The sequence below is a fragment of the Beta vulgaris genome, chromosome 3, assembly GCF_026745355.1.
Source record: "Beta vulgaris subsp. vulgaris cultivar EL10 chromosome 3, EL10.2, whole genome shotgun sequence".
Lineage (NCBI taxonomy): Eukaryota > Viridiplantae > Streptophyta > Magnoliopsida > Caryophyllales > Amaranthaceae > Beta > Beta vulgaris.
In genome coordinates this window covers 49,730,082-49,756,082 of record NC_079204.1, presented here as the reverse complement: position 1 = coordinate 49,756,082, position 26,001 = coordinate 49,730,082, and the positions used below count along the sequence as shown (strand labels likewise).

The following is a 26,001-nucleotide window of genomic DNA, read 5'->3' as shown; positions in this document are numbered from 1 at the left end:
GAAGGTTTCGAGTAAAGTCAAAAGAGTGTCACTAGTCAGGGGGAACTGAACGTCTATGCACCATGAAAGAACGTATTGAGAGGAATACCTAAATTGTTAAACGATATGGAACGTTAAGAGTGATTCAGTCCAACGAAGGAACTCAAGCAGGACTAGGTTCCTACCACTAAGTCGTTGTTATGGATGCAAACTTGAGTGAGGGGGAACAACCTGTGGTTCTTCGATAATAAAACTCTATAGAATTATTTGAAGAGAGAGAAAATGTGGTGGGACAGAAAAAGAAAGAAAATGAGAGATAGTGATAAACCATTATTTTTGGAATTTATGATTAACAATAAAATTGGAAATGCTTTGTAAGAATGATGTAGAGGAGAAAAGAGATGAGAGAGAAGGAAGATTTTTTTTATAGAAAAATTCACATAAATAATCCCAACCTCACCCGTCTTCTCAAAATACTCTCAACTTTGGATTATTTCAAAATAATCCTAACTTTTAAGGGGATCTTCTCAAAGTAGACCAATTTATCTTTTTCCTTGCTTGTATTAATTTATTTTAGGTTTATAATATGTTAAAAATTAATAATTCGGATTAGTTTGAGAAAATATTCTAAGTTAAAATAATTCTAAAATAATTTAAAGTTGGGATAATGATGAGAATATTGATGAAAGTTGAGATTATTCATGTTAATTTTTTTTAGTTAAACCATAACTTGGAGAAAATTTTCTATAATTTTCCGGTCCATGCGGAGCCTTGCTCATCATCTCTGAAATTGTCCCTCTACTCTGCAACTCTGTTAATTTCAACTCTCAAGTGCAACCAGGTGAAAATTAGGGTTTCATGTTCTAAACTTTAATATCTGCTGCAAAATTATCGATGGAAGACGAACCTGCACTATGGCAATCGAAATCCACTTCAGTAAATTCATCTATGGTTGGTGGAGTAATGAATACTTTACTTAGCTCTCGACAGAAAAAACTTGAAGACGCCATTGCTAGACTTGGCGAAGCTTCAAAATCAAGTCATTCTGGTAGTAATTTAGCAGAGAATTTGTCATAATTTTTTTCTCTAGCAAAAATTCAGGTAGAATTATTAAACTCTATTTTTGTTTGGTGCAGTTACAGTGCAGGATTCCCTGCGCTTTTTGAACAAGTATGTCAGAAATGCTACTGATGAAGAACAGCCGTTGGACGAAGTTCTCATTCCTATGATTGAAAATGTAACGACATAAGAATTGAATGTTTACTATTTATTTTGCTTATTCATTTTGATTGAGGAATGTGATTCTTGCTAGTGTGATTGAGGAAAGTAATATTAGCATTATGATTGGCATTGTTGTTGATGAAAAGAGTTTCTAGCATGTTTGTTTCAATTCATTCGAGTTCATAATCATAATGACGGTTGCCTAGTAACTAGTAAGCGTGTTGCTAAGAGTCGGGGTTGGAAAGTTTAGGATGCAGACAACCTTATTCCTAATGCTGAGGGGACGTTTCGGAAAAGAACACGAAATATTATGGAGGTTAAGAGCTTTAATGTCGTATGGGAAATTGGAATACGTTGAGTCTGTGTCTCTCTGTGACTATGCATGAACTCGTATGCGTCTGATTTGCTTGTCCTTGTTGAGGCATGCGCTTCATGTTTGTTCTAGTAATGGGCTTGTTACACAAGCTTTTAGCTTGTATAGATGTGGTATCCATTTGAAATCCCAATTTGATTTATCTTTACCCTATTCTCGCAGCTGTTGAGATGTGGGGACTCTAAGCATCCCAATCAAGCAATGATACTCTTGAACTGGCTCTTTCAAGATGAAGCTCTGTTTCTGCCGCTTGCAAAAGATCTTGTCAATGTCATATTGAGAAGGGAAGATAAATATATTGCACTTGGCTGGTGCAGACTTGTACGCTCTCTTGTGAAGTATGAGACGAAGATGACTAGCTTTTCAAAAATTGGTAAGTGTTATTTTACTATGGAATCAATTTGGATATTCAGTAGGGAGATGCAAGAACAAACAATTTTGATTGGAAATATTCCTTTGATGAATACCCTGGGAAGTTTTATATAATGTTATATTTGATACTCACAATGTATAGTAAATTGAACTTGGGTAGTCCTTGTTTTGAGCTTAACCTAACTCATTAGAACTTATTGTGATTTATTTCTTCTAAAACTCTTATCTTTAAGGTGAAATAATACAGCCTAAGACTCCAAAAAGTTAAAAATGATAAAGAAAGTTCCTTTGGGATTGTCTTGGAGAAGTCCATTTAATGTTTAGCTCAGTCTTACACTCTTATTTGTGTAGAATATATTATGGACTTATGGTATGGGCTACATGTAGCTGGGACCTATACATTTAAGGCGTACACCTGATAGATGAGAGCAAAGAATGAGGTTACTAAAGGGGTTCTCTCTTCTATGAGTTGAGCTCGAGTGGAAGCCACCTTAACAGAAGGAGCTGATAGGTCATATGGATATGACCCGACCTGCTTTTGGGAGTGAGCAATGGGCCTTTGCCAAGAAAAGAGCCTTATTTAGGTGTGACTGAATCTTTTTAATACTTCGTTTGTAGCGGAGTCTTCTTTTAGCTTTGGATCATTGTAGGGGGGACCAATTTGAAGAATTTGGTCCAATTGTTTTGTGGGCTCATAAATTGTGAGGGGTTCTCAAACAATCACCTTCATGTAATAATTGTGATGCTGAGAAATTTATGTGATTCTGGTGCCTGTGAGATTTCTTTATGAAGATTTGGTGTACAGGATCATATAGTGCTTGATGGAAGAGAGTGGATGCAAAGGATATATGTGGATGACCACCAGATATAGAATGTTGAATCAGGCAGCTGACCACATCCTATTGGGATTCTGACATTGTTGTTGTGGTTTGTCAGATATATGGCTTGATCATGGTTCTGCCTGTTATTGGCTAATTGACTGCCTGATATAGAATACTGATGTAGCAGAAGTAGTGATTTTTAAATGTCTCACTTTATCAATTTTTTTTACTCCATTCCAGGTTTAAGGGACAACTATCAAGCTTTATTGAAGATCCTCTCGTCAAGTATTGGGCATCTATCAGTAATCGTAAAAAACGGTAGGTATGTCGTTTGCCTTTGTACTCCAAGGATCACTTCTGGTGACATAAATGATTTACATTTCAGCTATCACTTAATGAATAAAAAATCTGCATCTGTTAGGCGCAGAGCCGCAGATTGTTCCAGCTTTCTGATCCTCTTTTCTGAAAGAATGGCAATTTTCTATTTGCATCCACCCCATTTTATGAGCATTTTTATAGGCGCAAATGGCACTTAATCCCTCTCTCTCACTGAATTTTTATTTGACTGTATGACCTATATTGTTATTAGTTTTCCAGTAGAACACTAGTGTGACTTTGTATTCATTTATTATATGCTAAAGTAAACAACCTTTAGTGTGTTGCAGGATGGGTTTGAATTGCCAACTCGGCTTTCAGCAGCTGCTGCAGATTGTATATTAGTTCTCACTGAAGTATTGACCCAGAAAAAATTGGATTCTGGCTATTTAAATGAAAAAGGCGTACATAGGTCTAATTCATCAAATAAGCCAATCGGCTTACTTGAAGAGAAGCTGGTGGAGCAAAAGAATGTGTCTTCAGGAGTCTGCAACATCATTGATGGAAGAGTGTTGCTCTGGCAGAACTTGGATCAACTCATTGTTCTTATTCAGAAACTTCAGTTTGTATGTTTCAAACTCCTATTCTCACCTTTTTAAAGGCTTTCTTATATTCTTCTGAGAAAATTTGTTTCAGCTTGAAGAATTGTTACGCTGCTATCAACTTGTTGTGCCATCTGTTGCTGCATGTAGTTCATATTGTAGTTTCAAAAGTGGAAAACATAGATGAAATTTTTTGACTAAAAGTGGCATCTGCATAAATCCCCTATATTGGATACAATTCTGTGACTTTAGTGTTTGTAGTTGACAAATTGAAGGATTACCTTTGGAATCAAGTAACTTGTCTTCAAGTTTAATTCTGAATGTAATAATGTAAAATTAAAGGGTGATTATTCAAACTTGAAGTTGCCAACCATGATATGAATTCATGAAGTGACAGATTATATGTCATAGACTTGCGGTGCCAAGGCTAGGCTGTTTATGCTTAATGCTTGCTCCTCCTATCCTCTGGATCATCTTGTATCATTCGTCCCTCCAATTGTGTCGTGGTTTTGAAGCTGTTGTGGAGACTGGGACTCTGGGAGAATGCCTACTAACACTACTATTGCTGCTCCTCAAAGAGCAACCCGTACATCGGCACCAAATTTAAGGAGTTAGCCAAAATTCCAAGATCAAAGACACCCTTGTTTGAATTCCCACCCTCAGATATATAGAAACTTATTGTGTTCTTGGCTAGGGCCTAGGTTGCATGAAAACTCCTATATGCTATTAAACGCTTAGATGCTTGGACACACATCCTATATGCAATTTGTATATTGATTTAGATTTTTAAATGTGATATGTAATTGCCAAATGATAATCCCACTAGTAGCAATAGGTTGAGTGCTGCACCACCATCTGGTTCATCTCAGGAAGACTCTGTTCCCTTGAAGGGGAAATCAAGAGCCCTTCTCCAGCTCTTATATGGTAAAATTGCCTTGTTGTAGTAGGAAGGCTTGATTAATATAAGTTTGTCAAATATCTTATCTCGTATTTTGCGCAACACAGGATTCAGGTTGTCATAATGAGTTTGCTGCAATGTCTTTTTATCAAGAATCAGTAAGTTCAGAATACTTATGTATAGTTATTCATGCTATGATGCCTATCGTTTACAGTGGAGCCAGAAGAGCTGGCCTTTACATGCGAAAGGGTTAGGGAAAGTTCTTAAATGGTTGCAACAAATAAGGAGTAATTGGACTGAAGTTGAAACAGGTCAGCCTCCACATCTGCTTTGGAGACTCTTAGTTTATATTTGTAGTTGCTTTATTTATACCACTTTTGGTATTGTTAATTGTAACCAGGTTCTCAGTTCCAAACAACTGGAGTATTGCTACTCTCCTCCTGCTGGAAACATTACAGTATGCTAACTGTTCTAGAAGATGCTGAGTTTTACCAACGCCACGATGAATTGGTTGATCAGTATTTATCTGGAATCCAGGTTTGTTAGTCGTTTCTTCATTTTCTCACAAATCAAAGCTTTTTCTGAGGGGTCTCACAAATCAAACTTTTTTTTGAGGGGTCTAACAAATCAAAGCTTATACTAGGGTGCGTTTTGAGCTATTTAAACTGCATTTGATACTCATCAGTCATTAATGTGTGCAAGTAGGAGGCTTTATCTGTTTTCATGGATCCTTTATCGAACCTTTATTTCTTATTGATGGACTGTGTGATCAAGGCCAATGTAGTTGTTTTGGTCCATGAAGTCCTCGAAAGAGATGGGACTAGCAAATACTTCCTCCGTTTCTAAATAAGTGCAACACTTCTTGTTTTCACGTTTGCCAATGCATTATTTTAACCATTAATATCTTCAATTATCAATAAGTAAAAATTATAAAAAGTTGATATTAAAAAAATTCACATTCAGACGAATCTAACAAGATCCCACATGACTATGTTTTTCCTAAAATGTAAATCACCAAAGCTAATTAAAGTTTAAACTGTGAATAGTAAACACTATGCAAATATTTCACTTATTTAGAAACGGAGGAAGTATAAGATATTACTCCCTCTGTATTTTTTTATCTTTCCTACTTTGACTTTGCACGTTTGCCAATGCACTTATTCTACATTAAATATCTTTCATTACATATTAGTAAAAATTATAATAATTGAATATTAATAAAGTACTCATTGAGACGAATCAAACAAGACCCCACATGACTATATTTTTTCTTATATATTGAGAAAAATCTAAAAGATTCTCTCGTGAATAGTGTCAAGATTCTAAGTGAGAAAGATAAAAAAATACAGAGGGAGTACTTCCTTTGTTTCTTTTTAGTTAACTTGTGTCCTTTATCCTTCACAAAAACATCTAGAATACATCTTTTTCACATAACCCATAACAATTGCTTTTTCGGAGGCTTGTAAATTACCTTTAAGACCACCTAGCCTTCAAATGAGCATTGTGTCATTGTGTGTGGAGTGCATGACAACTTTTGGCGTCCCCTTGTTTTTGCCTCTGCCTTAAAATTCCGGGTTTTCAGCTCATTTTTCGGAAACGTTAAATATTTCATATCACCTGAGCTTTGCAGAAAATCTTGTAAAAGGGGTGAATATGATTTTCTTGAAGAAAGGGCTAAGAATCAATTAATTATTATGGATAATTAAAAATTGGGCCATTTTAAAAAGATTTCGTGGCTACTTTTTAAAAAATATTTTCATGAGGCTTTTAAAATGGTTTTTGTTGACTAATATCTTTGGAAACATTTTAATTAAATTGGATTAGCAGACCAAGTTAGGGCGGTGGTATAATTCAATCATCGGGCTCTAAATGGGGAGACACAATTATGGCATATGGGTCTACAATTATGTAACTTTTGTTGAATGAGTTGCAAATATAAGCTGAGGAGTCGCTGACAGAGTTTTATTCAGAACTTGAATTCTCATGACGAAGTTTTTATCTTCTTTAAATTTTTATGAAGGACAATGAAAAGTCTCATCTTCTTTGGGGGAAACATGAAAGTTTGTGAAGAGCTTCTTTTGTAATATGAATTCATCTTTTTGTCTTCTGTAGAACACAGAGGCCTTACTTTTCCTATGAAATGCTATTTTTACCTAGTACAATTGCATTCTTTATGCCTATTACAGTCTTTCTCACGTCTTTCTTCTATCTTGTTTAGTTTTATGTTTCTCATCTTTGAGTTTTACTTGGATGAGACTATTAACGTTACTCCCATCAACTGAAAACGAAAAAGAAATATGGTTCCTCATGCACATGTTGCACCCTCTTTCATAACATGCATGCATAGTTTGCACTTGCAATTTGGTAATATATATTGACCATGTGATCAGTACAAGTTTACAACACTATACTGATAACCCAACCTGAGTCAGATGCACGTTGTATAATATAAAAACAAAGTGCATATAGCTACTATCTCTTTACTTTTTATAGTCATGCTTGGGTAATCCACTTTAGTTCCTTTTGCCATAAGTGTGGTGATATGAAGCCCATCTGACATAACTGATGCAGTTTTACTCAGAGGACAATGTGAAGGATCTTGTGGAAAATGGAGACAGCTGTGTGGAGACAAAGAAGTTTTTCTTAAATTGTTTGGCACTACTATTGGGTCGTTTGGATAACAAAAGGCTGGAAAGTATGCCATCTTTCTATGAGCAACAGATATCTCGTGCTCTTTTATCACAGGTAAGATGCATTTCTGTGACTATCTTATATCTGTTAGGTATTACGAATTTTTTTCTCTTTCTATTCCCTTCCCTTCTCTCGCTTGCATTTCATCTTTTCTTCTCTTCTCTTCTTCAAAGAGTCCTTCTAAGGCTCTCACCAGTTAATATAAATTTATTTCGTCTTTTGAAGAAAACAATAATAACACCTTTATTAGGACTCAGGAGTGGGGTTGTGCGAAATCTCGATAGTTGTGGTATGGACGGCCATGCATAGTGGCTTCGGAAGACTCTTCGTTCTTTCTCGGGTTGATTGGTGGAGAAGAGACGATTTGGAAGGGTTTACAGGTGGCCTAAGTTCAAAAATAATTCAAATGGGAGATTATTGGAGTTAAGATCTTTTATGGAGGGGGTAAGAAATCCCCAAATATTGTTCCAAGGAGGGGGTGGGGAAGGTGGCAGTTGATGGCGGTAAAGTTTATTTGTAGTTCTCGGTCTAGTGGAATAGGGAGTTGACTTGATGTTTGTGGCTTTCAAGGATGTCCAAAGGAGGTTGTGACCTGAGGCAAACAAGTCTGTAACCTTTGTCCATTTAAGCCAAAAAGTTACCCTCGTCTGACAGGGAACTTTTTACTTTAAAGGGGTCACATCTTTACAAGTGACCTACTCAGTGCAAAATGTTTCACTTGTCTCAATAAATTTATTATTCACCCGTTTTATTCAAGAATTTGTGTCCTTTTGTAGACTCCAAAACTCTTAATTGAATATATTGGCTTGTGGGTTTGGATCTGAGTTACCATAAAGGTTTCCGCGTATATTTCATACCTTGGTTCTTAGGAGATTTTGCCCATGTCAACATATTTTCTATGTGCTCGTGTTCCAACTAAGCAACCCATCTTTTCCTTTGTTGCAAATCAACAATCAAGTTGTCATGATAGTTGAGATTCTTGAGAAGGTGTTAGTGTAGTTGGGTACTAGCGTCAATGTTCCACTAACCTTTTCAAATTTAATAAAGGAAGAAGGATGCACCCGTGCACATTGTTAGGTGTGTTATGGGAGGGTTAGGGGCAGGGTGAAAGAGACGACGAAGACCCCCTATATATTTAACGAGATCTGATTAAGCAGTTACATCATCATTAAGGTTCTTGTGATTCTTTTTTTCTGAAAAAATCTTATAAAACTTTTTTTAGTACTTAGACTTTGCATTTTACCAAGTACATGTGTAATATACTCCACACTTCGACTTGGGTATAGACAACTTAGTCTTTCGACACTTCACTTTTGACCAAAATGATGGGAAATTTCTTTATCATGGCCGAGTTTGACACTTGGTCTCATATTGGTGTGTTTCTGTGCTTGTTGATTTTTAATACCACAACTTTTAAATTTAAATCAGAGAAGACTCCGTTGATGCATAGTATATTGTAAGACTCTTAAGACTCTCACAAGTGGTCCATATGTGTGACTACTTAGAGTTGATTGTGTTTGTGTAAAGTACTCTCTTTGTCCTAAAATAGATGACATTTCTTCTATGAGCATGTCTTTAAGGCATACCTTTGACTAGGAGTGTAAATGATGGACTGGATTGGACTTTGATGGTCTCCAAGTCCAAATTCCAGTCCTGAATATAGTCCAAATCCTGTTGCCGATCCAATCCAATTTTTTAAAATGGAATTATGTTTGCGAGAGCACGTAGTGTATGACTGAAGAGAATGGAGGCAGATAATCTAAGTGGCCGACTACTTGGAGGTAAAATGTTTACTCATGCAGTTGGCCCTGCCTATTGGGAGACATTGTCGTTGTTATTGCCCCCCCCCCCCCCCCCCCAATTTGAAGCTGAATTCATTGTTTGTTTTATATTGAAACAAAAGTTTACCTAAACTTATTTTGCATAGTTGGAGATGGTAAAAAGTAAAAACTAATAACTTCATTTGTATGGAGACATAAATATGGTTTCCTTTCTTTAAAAAACAAAAAATAACATTTAGTATATATATATACACTAGTTGTCGCTCCGCGCGCGGCGCCCTACAATAGTGAAATAGAGATATCCATAGTCGTTAACTTAAGTTAGCCCGATGTCCATTTTTGCACGAATACAAACTAAGCGGTAAATATATGCTTGCTGTGTTAGTTGTATTCCACAAATTGTTGAACTTTGGTGTGCTAACATCATTTGTAAAATCGTTAATTTTACATAGAATCATAATACATATTAAAGTGAAATTAAGTGCAACTCTAATGGTTAAGCTAACAACTTTTATCTAAAACAACTTAGGTAAAACTTTGATGAATTATAAAATAAAGAGATTCAAACCTAAAAGTCATTGAGTATGAGTTTGAAAATCAAGCACCTACATAAACATTAAAAACTTTAGAAACGTTTTCGATGTCCTCTTCTTCCTACATTTGACTGTTGTGTTGTTTGTTCCCCAAAATATTGGACTTACATCTAGTAATTACATACAAACTTTCATAGTAATTCAAGAGCTGCATATCTACCTATATAGTTCCATAAAAAGGAAAAAATCAGGAGATCTTGCGGTTGGCGAGCATGTATGATGGAGAAAATGATGATCCCGCATTTTTCCTTGTTGAACAGCTACCGGGTAGGTTTAAAGCTACACGAAGGCAAAGACAATTAGAAAGAAGCAATGGGTGAGGATGTAGAACAACTTGAAGTGATTATTAGAAACCTGAAATGTAACTTAACAATAGCACAAACAATAAGGTAACTTTTGTAGAACTTGGTTGTAACTAAACATGATGGAGTAATGTAATGCATCTTATCTTCTCAATTTCTAAATGTAATCAAGAAAGTGATGATCAATTATGCATGTTAATCTATTGAAAATAAATATGAAACTAAAACAAACTCCGGGAAAATCTGGAATATGACGGAGAGATACTCATCATTGAGGCTTAAATTCAAATTAAGCTAGAGTTCTTTTTTTTCCCAAAAGGACTAACCTTTTGACTCCTTCACCTTTCTCCCCTAAATATGTACAATGCCAAGTTTTTGTTAGTTGCATCTTCCCTTCTTTAAGTACAATTAGGTCCCCAAATGTCAAAAGGGAAATTTAGCAAAGGAGAGGATGATTTTTGATATTACGCATACTACGGTGAAGCAAACTCAAATACTCGGCTTTTTCGTAGTGTCAGAACCACATTTTACCCTACAAGCCAATCAAACAAAACTTACCAAGATCCCCTAACTTCCTTCAATGTCTCGTTATTAATTCAGTAGCAACCAAAATCTTTCCAAGATACTAATCATTTTAGGACTAAGCTACTCAAACTTAAAGCTTCCTTTTGTACTTCGCCACACTACTTTTGACACTACTCTTAATGAAGTGAAGCTGCCTAGCTGTATAACCAATATCAGGGGATTTTAGACTAAGAATTAAGAAATTGGAAGGGGCCAATCAACCCACGATTCAGCATAAATGTAGCAAAGAACAATAAAAGATAGGATGCTTAGCATTGCTACAGGGAAATAGGACACTCCATTTAATTCTTATAGCATTTCACACAATAATGCAGCATTGAATTTCCACATTCAGCTCTAAAACCTAACCCAAAATCAACAATCCAAAGTTCAAATTCAACAATTCGTATACTTTTTATGGCAAGAATTTGGAATTAATAAGTAAGCAACCAATGCTTGGTGATAAACACACTTGAACATAAAAACGTAAACAAAGGAAGCTGGTGATAAACACACTTGAACATATTGAGCAAAAACTCTTTCAAAGCCTTGGAGAAGGTGACGAAGGAAGCTGAGGAAATGTTCAACACTCCTCCTTGTAAGTCTCCTTCACCCACACCTACAACTACGGTTTTTGGTAAAAAAAAAAAGCAAAAAGGGTCAAAATTAGTGAACAAAAAACTGAGCAAGAGAAAGAGAAGGGATGTATATCGGACCACCGATTATGTGTGGATTAAGGGTATTGGACTCCAATGATAACTCAACACCCATAAGGAAGGGGAAAGCAAAAATTTCTAAGTGCAGATGGATATTGGGGATGATTCAAATGAAGACCGAAGCTTGCCGTGGGAAGGGATGTATATCGGAGATGCTGCATTTGCGGAAGGGAGTAAATGCCATGATATGTTTTGCGAGGATGCTGATTGAAAGTTTCGACTTTTTAAGGTGTATAAAGACAATGAAGAATGCTATGATGACGAGGGTCCAGAGATTCCCTTGAGTCCCTGTCGGGAAAGGGAATATGCTTATTTTTGTTTACGTTTTTATGTTCAAGTGTGTTTATCACCAACCGACTACGAATATCTCTATTTCACTATTTTGGGGCGCCGCGCGCGGAGCAACAACTAGTATATATATATAGAACCAAGTTCATGTGAGAAAGCTTCTTCTTGTAAGAAGTGAGGAGATGTAATTCTAATTGATGAGTGATTTAACTCTTAAGTCTGCTATAACATTAATTAATTAAATACTTTTTGTATGGGTTACTCCTCATTTCAAAACCTAAGATCCCTTCTCATCATGTCTTGGATGTATGTATGTGAGGCTGTGAGTGCACGCTCAATATCTTCAAAACTCGAAAGTTTGAGTTTGATTTCCATCCAGTCCGACATGAAGTCGACTAGACCGGATTTTTTCCAAGTCCACTTACATCCCTAACTTTGACCACCAATATCTTTAATTATGTATTAGTAGCAATTACAAATAGTGAATATGTTTGATTCTCCCACTGAAACTAATTTAACAAGAATCTATCCCTTAAAAAAAATAAATTCTAACAAGAATCCACAGGATCCCCCCTGCACTATATACTATTAATAAATAGATAGTCGACGTTATTAATGTTTGACCAGGTTATGTCTAGGATTTGCATTTGAAAATTGAAATGGAAACTTTTGTGGTAATTATGACCCGTCGACAGTTCTTTAAGGTGTTTCTAGTTACATAGTTTCACATCTCTGCTGTTTTGAAGCTTCACTGTGCAGATGAAGATGTCAGAGATGTGGCAGTCAGCATCTTTAGGTTTGTTATCTTTAAGATAGCTGGAGGCAGTCTCAATAATTCAATAGATTGCAAGGAATTATTACTACCTCTGCTGGGCCTTTTGGATGAGCGTGATGGTGCTGCTAGAGCTGTTACTGTTCTTATTGCTGACTATTGCTCAATGTAATAACTTGTCTAATTTCTTATACTCCCTCCGTCCCAAAATATAGTTCCCATTCCCTTTTTTCATGGTAATTTATGCAAGTAGAATCTAAGAGGGATAATAAAAATTTTTGGTTTATTTAAATAAATGTTGTATGGGAAAAGATGATTTTAGGAGAGAGAATGGAGAATAATTGGTGAAGGAGCATTAATTGTAACATTTTGGTTGAATAAACAAAGGAAAAAAAATAATTTAAGAAGCAAATAAATGATGGGACACGGTTTTTCCAGACAAATTACGGAAAAATGTGGAACTAAAGATGGAAATGTGAACTATATTTCGGGACACCCAAAATGGAAATGGGAACTATATTTTGGGACGGAGGGAGTAATGTTTATATCATCACCCTTTTTGCATGTCTGTCACAGTGTCACTACCCATTTTTTTTGTTGCAATTGACTTGTGTTGATGAATTCGCAGAAGTGCAGATGATTGGTGTTTCGATGAGGTTCTTAAGCGCTTATCTTCTGGAAACATATCTCAGAGAAGAAATGCTGTTGATGTCATCTCAGAACTCATCCGCATATCGTTAAACTCAAAAAAAGTGACATCCAATTTTTGGTATGGCAATAGTATTTTCTGGTGTTTATTGTTGTGGAAGTTCATTTATTGTCGACTTGTTAAAACATGAAAGCATATTCTCTTTTAGGCAAAAGATAGCAAACCAACTGTTAAATTGGCTTGGAGACGAAGATAGTTCGATATGTTCCCAGGCGACGTGTTTGCTTCCACTTATAGGTTAGCAGTAACTTTTCTGAACTCCAGTTATCTTAGTTGGTTTTGAAGGGTTGTTTTATATAACTTGACGAAGCTCTCCTCCATCAGCCTGTTAAATTATCTTTATAGTGCATCTTTTTGCATTGTATTTCAAGTTTTATGGATTTTCTGGTTTACTGCGACAACTTAGCCTTTTGATACTTGTGATTTCCTTTAGGTACTGATTTACAGTGACAAGGACGGTCTCAATTCAGTTATAATTCTTGAAACACAAAATCTACCTCTTTTCCCTTCTTCATAGATCACTTCTAGCAGCAGAGTTAAATTATATGTGCACTTGGAAATTTCTGTTTTACTACTAAAAATTAGATTAGTACGGAGAAAGGGTTCGTTATTCTGCTCCTGTCTTTTAGTCGCTAATCAATGGTACTATCGAAAAAGTTATTTATATTAATAATGTGATACATTATATTCAGATGTTGGCTTGTCAGTGTGTGAGGTCAGGGTGTGATAAAAGAGGTTGAGTTTCAGTTTCGAATTGCCCACTTTTCTAGAAACCTAGCACCTCTAAATAAAGCCTTTTATTTCACCCGAAATATCGTGGTGCTTGGTAGCTACTCCAGATCTAGTGCCTTTCCATTCAGCTTTCAATTTTTTGGCTTATTTGTTGACTGTGGGCTTCACTTGCCAAAATTTATGGTGGTTAGCTAAAATTTCTTTTGCCTCCTTTCAAAAAAAAAAAAAAAATTTCTTTTGCCTCAAGCGGCTAATTCTCGAGCCTCCTTTGAGTTCAGTCGTCTCACCAATCCTCTATCCCTTTTCTCTCAGACTATATATGTCCATTCTCTCAAATCTATGAAGGTGGTTTTCTCAGTTTGGTTGCTTCAGATCTAGATATGTCAGTTTCATCCTAGTTTTCTTTGAGGTTGCATGCCGGTGTGCTTTGCTCTGGCCACCTTTGCCGCTTGCCACAGAGTCTTGGTTGCGCCTGCCTCGTTACCCTGATGGTTTTAGGGTTTTTTGCCCAATCTTCTCAACCTTTTTTGGGGAGGGTTGGTTGCCAAGGATTTTACATAGTTTTATTATTATGTATTTGTTTGTTTCTGTCGTGTATTTGTAATTATCTATGATTTATTTCTTTTGGTTCTCTTTTTTAATTACATTTGAACCCGTGCGTTGCACGGGCTGTATATTATATAATGTATAAACTTGATGCACGGTTGTGTTTTAAATATCACGTATAAAACTTACACATTGTAGGTTATTTTAAAATATCAATAATAGTAGATTAATATGGTAACTACTACTCTGCTTCTTTATTATCTAGACTGTTTGACTTCCATCCTTTACTAATGCAAAACTTTGACCATTACCAATAAGTAAAAACTATAGAATTTGTTTATTGGGAGGAAAATGTTGCATTTTTTTTACTCTTTGATATGATCAAAATTGTTAAAAGCTTGTCAAAGCTAAACCTCAACTTAAACTTTCATGTTTGTCAATGCAAAATTTTAATTGTTAATATTTTGAAGTACTCATTAGTAATAATTATAGATATTTAATTCATTTAAATATATGTCGAGTTAAACCCAATAACTAAACCTCGGCGTCAATTTTCATGCTTGTCAACGCAAAATTTTAATCATTAATATTTTTAACTATTTAATAGTAAAAAATTATAGATGTGTGATTTCTAAAAATATATATCAAGGTGAAATCAACAAGTATTGGCTAGTGTCAAAATTTTAAGTAAAGTTTTCAAAGACTTAAGCAGTTTTTTAATATTTCAGAAGGCATTTAAAAAAACACATTAGATAGCTTTTACAGTAACACCTAGAAAATGAAGATAAGGAAAGAACAAAAAGAAAATAGTGGTGAATGTGTTCCACTATATTCACTATCTATCATTAGAATGGGCAATGTGGGAATTTTTCTTAAAGATGGATGTGGTTGTAAACAAAGTTGATATTGCACTTTTTGTTAGAGAAATGCACTTCATTGATTAAATGAAGTGGTAATTGACTTGTTATATCATGTTAGTAAATGGGTTTATATAAGGAGCAACTTATGAATTTGTTTTTCATTTGATAAGATAAAAATGTGTGATTCTTATTTTATCATAATATTTATAACTTCGGCAACGAAATTCTAACATAAACCTAAGGATACTAACTTATCATTTTGCTTTTTCATTTGAATAGTTAGAAAGTGAAACATTATAAGATTTATCTCTTATTCTTATCATCCGAAGTTTTATCAATATAAGTTTTAGGGAAATTTGCCGAAAAAACCTTTTAAAGGTTCAATTTTGCAAAAAAAAAAACCTTATAAAGCATTCTTTGCAAAAAGAAACCACAAAATTGAATTTTTCTTGCAAGAAGAAACCTATTCCCATTTTCCGGTGTGTTTTTTCTCAATTCCGGCGATGACTCTTCTATCTTTCTTTAACCCCCTATTTTCATTAACTGCCGCACCACCCGTATGCATCTCAAAACCACACTGAGAAATGGGAATAGGTTTCATCTTGCAAGAAAAATTAAGTTTGTGGTTTTTTTCGCACAGAATGCTTTAAAAGGTTTTTTCTCGCAAAATTGAACATTTAAAAGGTTTTTTTTGACAAAGTTTCCTAAGTTTTATCACTTTATCATCATAAGTTTTATCATTATAAGTTTTATTACTTTATCATCATAAGTTTTATCGTTCTAAGTTTTATTACTTTATCATCATAAGTTTTATCATTATAAGTTTTATCGCTTTATCATCATAAGTTTTCTTTCCTAAGAAAAAAAACAGAAGGTTCTTATTTATTGGGAAAATCCTCAAAAAATTTCCCCTGGAATGTAGGGGAAAATTTAAATCATATTTCGAATAGAGAAAATTTTGAAAAGAAACAATAATCATGTTTTAAAGGAAAGAAAAGTGTAAGGAGGTACAAAACCAAATCAGAAGCAAGAAAGGCCGCCCATGAAATGAAAATTCTAAGAGATGTGGTGTAGTGTCAATAACTTTCCTGAAACAGGCAAAATAGAGCATAAACTTCTTCAGGCCAAGAAGGGAGACCGGGTTTAAATAATATTCTCCAGCATCTTCTCTGGGCTTTCTTCTTTACGTCCTTAAGTCAGTTGTTATCAACAGAAGTTTTAATGTTACTGTGTCTTAGGTTCTATTGCTGGACATGGGTAAATGTCCAACAATCCAAGTACCAGACTTCGTCATTTTGGGATACATCTCCATCTTTTTGCTCTAACATGAAGTGTCAAGTACCTGATATTAGAGTACTGAATGTCTTGTATGGTACTTGAGGTTGACATGAAGAGACCAAGTAACATAGCCTTAAGTAGGCTACTCTGAAATTTAAAAGGACATAAAGTTTCTATGAGACAAAGTTACATTACTCCGTCGTTCCGTCCTTATAATTCTTTAGAGGATGGTAAAAGTGGAAATATTATACATAGAAATGAATTTAACTACTCAACTTGGTACTGTCTCACATAAGAGACTGAAAGGAAAATTTATCTCCAACAGAATTTACAACATACCTGAATATCATATTTATTTTTAAGGACGTTGAGCTTATTTTGGTATAGAATTCTTCTTTTCTTTTTTGTTCTTTGAAAAAGTAAACTGTTATCTGTGTTCGCTAAAGTAGAATTGCCTAGAACTTCAACTCTATTTTTGTCTGCTGTATGAGTCTGTGGCCTTCTTTATTTGGAGGGTTTTCTGTGGCCTTAGATTGACTTTGTTGTTCAAGTACTGGATCCTGAGTTCTCTGTCTTTTTTGCAGATCCATCTTTAGTTTTGCCTGCACTAGTTTGCTTTATTTGTGCCATTGATGGGACTATGAGGTCAGCCGCCAGCAATGCATTCATTCAAGTTCTTAGACTTAACAACAACAAGTTTGAGGTTATCAGGGTGGTGCTTGACTCTTTGAGGTACTTTAGAATGCAGACAGGCAAATCATGGCTAGTTATCATTAAATTAGTGAAAGCAGTGCTCAAGTTGTAATCAGCTAGATAATTATGACATGATTGAGTTCCTAGTGGATATGGAAATGGCCATAATTTTTCTTTTATCAGCTAAATTGTTTATATTAGAGTAGATAGATGTAGGTTTTTATACGTCTTATTCCTGACAAATCATCCCCCTTGCAGTGACCTCTCCAATACCTCTGATCATCAAGAAAGTTCTGGAAGCGTAAATGAAGGTATTCCCTTTGTTCATATTACATCTAGTTCCATAGTGATAACAGTCATATTATTAGAAAATAAATTGGAGAAGCCATGTGATTTATGGAGGACAAGGAGTCCATGCATGACTCTGTTGACTTTTTTCCTTTTCCATCTCCTATATGTATTCTTTGAGTTCCTTCAAAATCTACAAGGTATTAGAGGGGAATAAATCGCCTTTTTTTTTGTTTCTATAAATATGCATCACTATATCAGTATGCAAACCTCTTATAATCTGACATGCTAGTTGCTACTAGCAGATACAATTTGTGCTTGATGAACTTGTGCGGTATAGGTTTGCAGTATGAAAACCAAGCAGTGGAGGATATCCCTGACCATAAAGTTGGGAATATTATTATTATCTATGTCATTATTCATAGCTGACCATGTGTCCATTATAATTAGCTTATCTGCTTTTTTTACCTGCGATTCACTTGTTGCCTTTACTCCAAAATTTTAATGCATGCCTGTTATTGTACCTTCTTTCTGGTGCTCGATGAAAAATATATATTTTTAGAATTATTTATTCTGTCCTTTTTTATTCCTCAGTAAGCTCATTCATCTGCAATCTTGCAGATACATCCAAATTTGACTTCAATGAAGTGTTCAAGCTAATTCCAGAGTGGACAAAATCTGTAAGATCTCACATATATATGTTGAATATGCTGCCTACAAGGCATTATATATGTTTATTTCAGGATAATTAGTTTCAGTTCAGTTCAGTCCAACAAAATTAATTTCAGTTCAGTTTAGCTCAGCAAATCTTAGCTCAAAAGAATCGAGCTTTATTGTACTGTTAATTGGTACAAGGTCCTCAATGCTATTGTTGGTCATTTACTACCAAGTCCCGTGATTGAAAATTGAAATGAATTTACAACAGCAACAAAGAAAAAACCCATACTCTACCCAATGAGGGAGGGTATGGGTGGGTCCAACAGTTCAGATATTAATTTTTGCTCCTAACTACTAAAGACCATTTGAGGAGCTCTTTTTTTAAAGATTTGCAATAAAATATGAAGTACATGTTTGGAGTTAAATTCTCTAATTCGATATATTGCAATATTGTCTACCTGGATAGCAGGATATTCTACTTAATTTTTTTTATAATCTTAATACTATGGAGTTTATTGCTTAAAGCACATGTCCTTAATAAGTTGAACATTTGAGTCTTGAGATTTGGGTTGTAGCCCTGTAGGGAATGGCATAGGTACTCAATTCCCTACTCCAATAGCAGGAATGCCTGTTTAGCTTCTAACACTAAGGTATTGTTCTGATGTATCCCCATGGCTATACTGATTTCTAGTTCACTGGTAAGGTATTGGAAAATCGCATCAGTAATATGCTGAGAGCCTGAGACTTGAGAGACTATATTGCAACACATCTCTGCAAATAGGAGGGGTTGGGACTAATGGATTGCTTCAACACGATTGCTTTGTTCTTTTATTTATTACTGAACAGTTGAAAGTTGTGTCTATAATAGATCCTGGGTTGTCAAGAGTTTCTTAATTTTCTAATGGCTTAAACAAATTCTTCTCTAAATTTCTGATTTTTTTTTGGCATGTTTAATATTATTTCTTGTGAGGTGTTAACTGAATTCAGTTTTTATCTTTTTCTTGGGGAGACATAGGTTCAAGACTGGAACTTGTTGGGACAGTTGCTTGTAGACAAGATGCTATCTGATCCAACAAATGCAATTATTATTAGATTTTTAAGTAGTGTAAATGAGCATCTCGCAGACGCTGCAGATTTTGTCCTTCCAAAGCTTCTTGTTCAAGCACAGAAAGAAGAAGAGTGAGTACATAATTAGTCATCCTCATTGTAAGAATTGAATTGCTGTTTATTTCACTCTGTTTGTTATTTGCTAAGACTCAAACAACACCAATATGAATGCTTACATTTCTTAATTTTTTACTCTTGCTGATATCAACTTAACCTGACAGATTCAAAGGAAGCTTAGCATGTCTCCACTGCTTTCGATCACACTGATAATTTATTAGATGGTTTACTGACTGCAACACCAATAAATAATGCTAGATGTAATCTTATGTATGTGGTTTGTCGAAACTCTTCTAGATTATTCGTCCAGGCATAGGGTGTGTGGATCTCCATTATAATTTACTTATTTGAGTTAATTCATTGGGTTCTCTGACTGGGTTTTTTCTGACTGTATGAATTGGGAGAAGAATATAACTGGATGTCTTTGAATATGTATTTACATTGAAAGGCTAAAGGTATTATTAAACAGGTACCAAACAATAAATACAAATTAGTTTGGACAAGTTGTTTACAGGTACCAAACAACAGAAAGTGTATAACAACAGAAAGTGTATCCTGGATTCTAGGTACCTGCAACTATCTCAGCTAACCATGAAACAGACAAGGCCTTAGTTATAACTTATAACACATGCCTCTAGTTGACCCATCTGCTGCCTTCTCTCTCTCTCTCTCTCTCTTCATTGTCCTGTTGACCTCTTATTGTGCTCTGCTTCTGTGCTCTCTCTCAATCATCTAAAACAATGACTTGTCCTCTTGGATTTTTGGGGACATTGTCTGTAGATTATTGCAACAACAATGGGTTTATACTACGATTTCTTAAAAAGTTGTGATGAGGTGGTATTCTTTTAATAATGCTTTGAGTGTGCTGTGCTCTGTGCTTACTGTTTGATTCTATTTTTAGTTGCCAGAAGTGGCATTATTTGTTGGTGCGTTTTATAAATTATATGTTGTTTCTTGGAATTGACTCTCAAATTTGTTTTGCTCTCCACCTCCAATAACAGGATGAGTGCATCAATACATGTTGCAGTGGAGAACAGGACCTGTAAGAGTGGGGATACAGATTGCTTGAAAAGAGTGCTGTTTGATCGCCTTTGCCCATTACTTATAATTAAGATGCTTCCTCTGCGGGTTTTTGATGATTTCAACAGTATGACTATGTATGGCCAGCTGTTAAAAAAACGTGTAGCAAGTGGTAAGTTTTCATGTTTTTCAGTTTTAGACAATAAAAAAGGTTCTTAGAGTTTTCTTGCTTGACAAGGGTAAATTGAGGTCATGCTTCTCATTCTACCGCTTAAAATATGTGTAAATTCACTATTGATGCTAGTTTGAAGGCAGGAGCAGTGATCTATGGTTATCTTCCCCTCTTTCATCTGTAAAATGTTTAGTCAAAACATCTTATAAACCTGCATTAAGATGCTGTTGTAATGTGGCAAGATTTCGACAGTAATGGGTGGATTCGACATTGTTGTGAGATTTGATGGGATTTGGATTTAGAATTGCTATCTGCTTAAAATGTCAAGCAGCACTCGATTGGAATGTTGCCTTGTCAAAATGGTGATAAGTGTTAGGTTCTCCAGTTATCTCTTTGGTTGTTCTAAAACTTCCCCGAGGTTGAGCAAGTTTCCCCCCTGTAGGGGACAACTCTACTGAAGGGCTCGAGTCCCGTAAGCAGGGGCTAGTGAGGCCTTCAGTGGCCATATGTGATTGTATCGTCAACCAAAAAACAAATAATGGATAGGATGTGGCTTTGTACTATAAAAGTCATCAAGTCACTGATTACCTTGGACAAAAAAGTATCTTGGCATTTCAATCGGAATGATGTGTGCTAGAGGGATGCGTGTACTTTGAGGTGTTTAGAAGAAATGGTTTCGGGTTTGTGATTTATCTGCAGTGTGTTTGATTACTCGATCATGAATTCATGATTGTTTCTTCTCTAGCTTTCTTTGGTTGCTCAACTCCCCTTACCATCCCGTGGAGAAAGAAAGAACCACAGCCAATGAAGATACGGATTATGTGATAATAGTACTCTTTTTACTGGGGTCTGGGAGTTGTTTTTGAAATGGAATTGTCCATTGTATGCTTGAATTGCGTTAATTATATCTACTGCCTCGCTCCCATTAAAACTTCCTTTTTTGTGCTTTTGCAAAGTCAAACTTCATAAATTTGACCATAGATTTTCACCCATATATAAGAAAAAATATAGTCATGTGGGATCTTAGTGGATCTGTTTCAATGTACACATTCAAGATATTTACTTTTGCTAATTTTATATTCACGAAATAAAAACAACATTGATGGTCAAAGTTGTGCATTGGAAACTGCAAAAAGCATACAGAAAGTTGGAAAGGGGACGGACTAGTATACAGTTCATATTGTGCTTGAATTCTGTTTACTGGCATTTTTAGGTTTGGAATTTTTGTTGTCCATTGCATGCTTTTGGCTGACACAACTAACAGCTGTGGGGTACCAGGTGCTTGTAACCTTGATGAATGTAATTATGAGTGCATTGCTACTTTCCTCTTCAACAGGTCAGTCAAATAATAGAACTGCTCGCTAATATCTCTTGGCTCTCTAGTGCTTATGTTTCGGGATAGTTGCTTCTTAATTTTACATTATCATTTTTCTGTTAGGGCTTTTCGTCAGTTTGAATATGAAGATGTGAGAAAACTTGCTGCTGAACTCTGTGGCCGCATCCACCCCCAAGTATGGAATGTCATAAGCAAAATTTCTTTTTATTATATTACAGGACTTTTAATATAGTAGCATAAATAACGACGAACTCTCTAGAATATCTGAAGTCTGTAAAGAATCATCAATCATCCACTAGAGAGGTGGCAAATCATATATTGAAGATAAAATTGAAGAGGATCAGGGGAAAATGTATATTGGCTTTGTCTCAGTGATATGTTTCGTTTCGCTGCTTTGTGTTATTCCAGATTCTCTTCCCTGTCGCCCTTTCCCTATTGCAACGCACTGCAGAAAGTAAGGATGTCATGAAGATGAAAGCTTGTCTGTTTTCGTTGTGCACCTCATTTGCGGTAAATTTCTTGATCTTCACTGTCCAAAGTATTCTGATTCTTGCGTGCTTATCATATTTGAGGTTCTCATTGCCATTTTAATGTTACTCTTCCTGGTGACCATATGCTTGGCTACTCAGATAGGATGTATGCTGGTCCTCTCTGTTCATATTGTGCATTTATGTGTATAAATCATACCATTATTACCAACATCTTGGTGTTCCCAACAGAACTCTTGCCTGTGACACTAATCATAGGGTGTTTGGGGGAGGGGGGGGGGGGGGGGGGAGTGGGGAATTAGCATATTGAGCTAACAGTTCGTCCTGTTGATTTGGCAGATTAGAGGGTGGGATTCGGCTTTTCATCCTGACATAACCAAGATTATAAGAGTATTACAAGCTGTATTAATGTGGCCTTCTGTAGATGGAGATGAAGGTAGGCACTTTCTTCCTTGTGTTGCTACAAATTTTGATGTAAGTGTAAGATACTAACTCTTTTTTACAGTTTCCAAGGCGCAACATGGATGCATTGACTGTCTAGCCCTGATGATATGTGCTGAAATGCAAGCCCCAAGAACTGCAAAAGGTTCGAAATCAGAGAAGTTCTTATCTCCCAGAATGGAATTAAGATTAGTAAGGACTTGCAGATCTTGAAGAAAATATTGAATCTAAGAATTTTAGTCTTTTTGTCTGTACTTTTGCAGCCTCGGTGATCCAAACTTATGGAGGTCTTATATCAGGAAGCTCTGTTCTTTCATTTGTCATTGATAACTTGACTAATGATGAAGGCGAAACTCGTCTCACCTCCAGAATGGTCGAAGACACTGCACACAGGACTTGCATCTCCATCTCATTTCGACTGTGCATGGCTAATGTCCTCATCAGCACTTGCCAAAAAATATCAGAATCTGCTAAAGATACTTTTGCACAGAAGACTCTTCCACGTCTTATTCGTTTAAGTCAGGTGAGCTTATTCGTCTGATATAATAGTTAGTTTTCCAGTTTCTTTTCCCTTTCTGCTGAAAGGGGTAAACATTTTTTCTGTTGGTCCTGCTTACCATTGCATTAGTACAGGACGTACAGGATGCGGAGATCAGAGCTGCTTGTGTCCAGGTCCTGTTCTCAGCTGCATGTCATCTAAAGTTGGCAATTGTTCCTTATGGTCTTAACCTTCTCAAAATCTCCTTCAGTTCTCTCAAAAAAGAATCTCAACAGGTAATTTGTTTTTCAAGGACATCTGACGATAATCTATTTTACTAATTTTATATTCATTTCTGTACAACTATTTAAAATCTAAGAGCCGGGTTTTCAATTGAAAGTATGAAGTACTTCCTTTATCCCAAAAATTATAGGCTGAGAGTGGAGGGTTTGCTAAGTGGTTAGAGCATTTCTCCCTGTTCCGAAAATTCTAGAACATTTATCGGAATTTCATTTTTCATCATTACTTTTTCATTGGAAACTCTTTCATGCGCCGCTTCATTGTTGGTGGCTGATTGTGGGAATACTTGATTAAAACTTCTACTGATGTTAATCCAATGTTTCAGGAAAGAATGGCAGGAGCAAAGCTGATGGGGTCGCTTATGGCAAGTGACGACGCTGTGATTGAAAGCTTTTCAGTGGGTTTACTGGAGGCAAGATCCATTTTGCTACATATATCTACTTCTGATCCTTCACCCCAACTGAGACAAGTATGCCAGAAACTTCTTGCATGCTTGACTTCTCAATAGAAAGAGTGTGTTCTCTCGAGTTCTTTTACTGAAGTGGACTCTTATTTAAGCAATACCCGTGTAAATAGTAACCTTTTGTGGTAATATATGTGCAGATTTCAGGCTATTCTTTGCACTTTTCTTTTCTGTTATTTCACTGTGCAACATACCTTTCTTTCCTGATATTCATAGATTACTATACCCTCCAGCCTCCTACTCTCTAGTCTCTGCTTTTGCTGTTATCAACCATGTCATTGTCGTGTAGCCCACCGATGACGTTCACTAGAGTCACAGCTCTACAACCTTGACTAACACTTGCAAACCAGCAGTCGAGTGGGTCTCTAGTTATTCATCTTTCATTTTTACGGTCTGCTTGTTTAGTAGCAATAGAGTGGGAATGAGAATTTATAAACCCCTCTTTTCGTATTCCCTTGTTAGGTGAGATTGAGATCTTTAAAGGGGAATCGGGACTGGGATTGAGTGGCCTTACTCTATTCCGACGAAAATAAGACAGAGGGGTATGTCATATAGGTAGGGATGGTAACCCAGTTCGTATCTGATTCTAGTCCGTTCCGATACGAAGAAAAGAATTCGAGCTGACTGTGACAAAAAAACTAATTTGAATCTAATTCTGTTTAAAAAGTCCGACTGCGAGTCGGAGGAGGGTCAAAGTCGGATCTCATAAAATAATCTTTTCATATCACATGTGAATTCGACTTCGATTTTAAGTCAATTAATTCTTTTTTCTTATTGATGTTAATGTATTATTTATGTATAACCTAACTTTGACTTTTAGCCAATTGTATTATATAAGATTTTCCATTGAAGAAATTATTGTTAAAAACAATAGTAATATTTAGATTATTTTTACTATATAAGATTTCCATAGGATTATTAGATTAATTGTACTAATAAGATTATTGTATTATAGAAGACTTTTCTATTATAAAAATGGGCGGAAAAATAAGTCAGATCGCGATCGAAGTCGGATGTTCGGATTTTAAGTCGAATCAGATTCAGAGTCGGATGTTCGGATTTTAAGTTGGGTCAGAGTCAAATTTGCGGAGTCGAATGTCGGAGTCAGATTATGCATAATCTGATCCAAGTTCGACCCATTGCCATCCCAACATATAGGTGGGAGTCAAAAGAGAGGATAAACCAATTTGCTACTTCGTATATTTTTTTTTTACTTAATACAATTTTCCTATTTGGGGGGGGGGGGGGTTTCGATTTAGTTGCTACATTTCTAGTTTTGATTTGTGGGTCCATCATTATATATATATTTTTTTTGATAAGGAGAAGAAACTTAGGAGGCCCCTTCAATCAGGAGGCCAACCTAAAATATCCTTTCGGATGAACAGAGAAAAGTCAACATCAAAAGGAGGAAAACAAATTTGCTGATCCACAATGGAATGACCCCGACGAGCCATAAGATCTGCTACCTTGTTAGCTTCCCGAAAACAATGTTGAACCTGAAAATCAACAAGACAACCTAAGTTAGCCAAGATATCGTGGACGATATTACGGATCTCCCAAGGGATTTGCCAAATTTTTCGGATTAACAACCGCAAGGTTGTCTCCTTCAATAATTAGCCTAGAAATATTCAAAGAGAGGGCTGCAGACAATCCTTCCTTTAAGGCCCACGCCTCTGCCTGAAGAATAGAAACATTACTACCAAGAGACCTCCCCCAGCAGCAATGGCATCCCCAAGCGAGTCCCGAATCACAAAGCCCAAAGCAGCATTTCCATTGGAACCCTTGGAGCCATCGAAATTGAGTTTAAGAAATCCACTCTCCGGAGGAGACCAGCAAGCCGAAGGACCCACACGGGGAAAACAACGCTTAGGGGAAGAAGCTTTGGGACCAACCAAGCCAACCTCTTCAGCTAGAGAGGCTCGAGACCAATCCAGAGCAAAATTATTTATAATAGCACTGGCTTTTCGAGAAGAAACCACCTCATTATTAGAAATTAACTTATTCCGGAAGAACCACACGAACCACCAGACAAAGGAAAATCGAGAAATATCCTTTTTACTGGAGATCGAAAGACAAGCTTCAAGAGCC

General features: G+C 36.0%; 1 protein-coding gene across 1 annotated transcript; it reads left to right on the top strand.

Annotated features, from left to right (window-relative positions):
- Positions 1-704: 704 nt before the first annotated feature.
- Positions 705-24,064, top strand: LOC104889279 (hypothetical protein). Its single transcript, XM_010674473.3, has 24 exons — positions 705-1,027; positions 1,116-1,216; positions 1,736-1,946; positions 3,007-3,088; positions 3,422-3,707; positions 4,796-4,892; positions 4,982-5,118; positions 7,153-7,326; positions 12,263-12,456; positions 12,917-13,057; positions 13,146-13,234; positions 16,998-17,145; positions 17,365-17,417; positions 18,016-18,074; positions 19,067-19,230; positions 20,217-20,407; positions 21,686-21,743; positions 21,846-21,918; positions 22,152-22,253; positions 22,571-22,667; positions 22,737-22,817; positions 22,936-23,195; positions 23,306-23,446; positions 23,776-24,064. The coding sequence occupies exons 1-24, from the start codon at positions 874-876 to the stop codon at positions 23,956-23,958; spliced, it is 3,276 nt and encodes a 1,091-aa protein (XP_010672775.1). The 5' UTR covers positions 705-873; the 3' UTR covers positions 23,959-24,064.
- Positions 24,065-26,001: the final 1,937 nt, after the last annotated feature.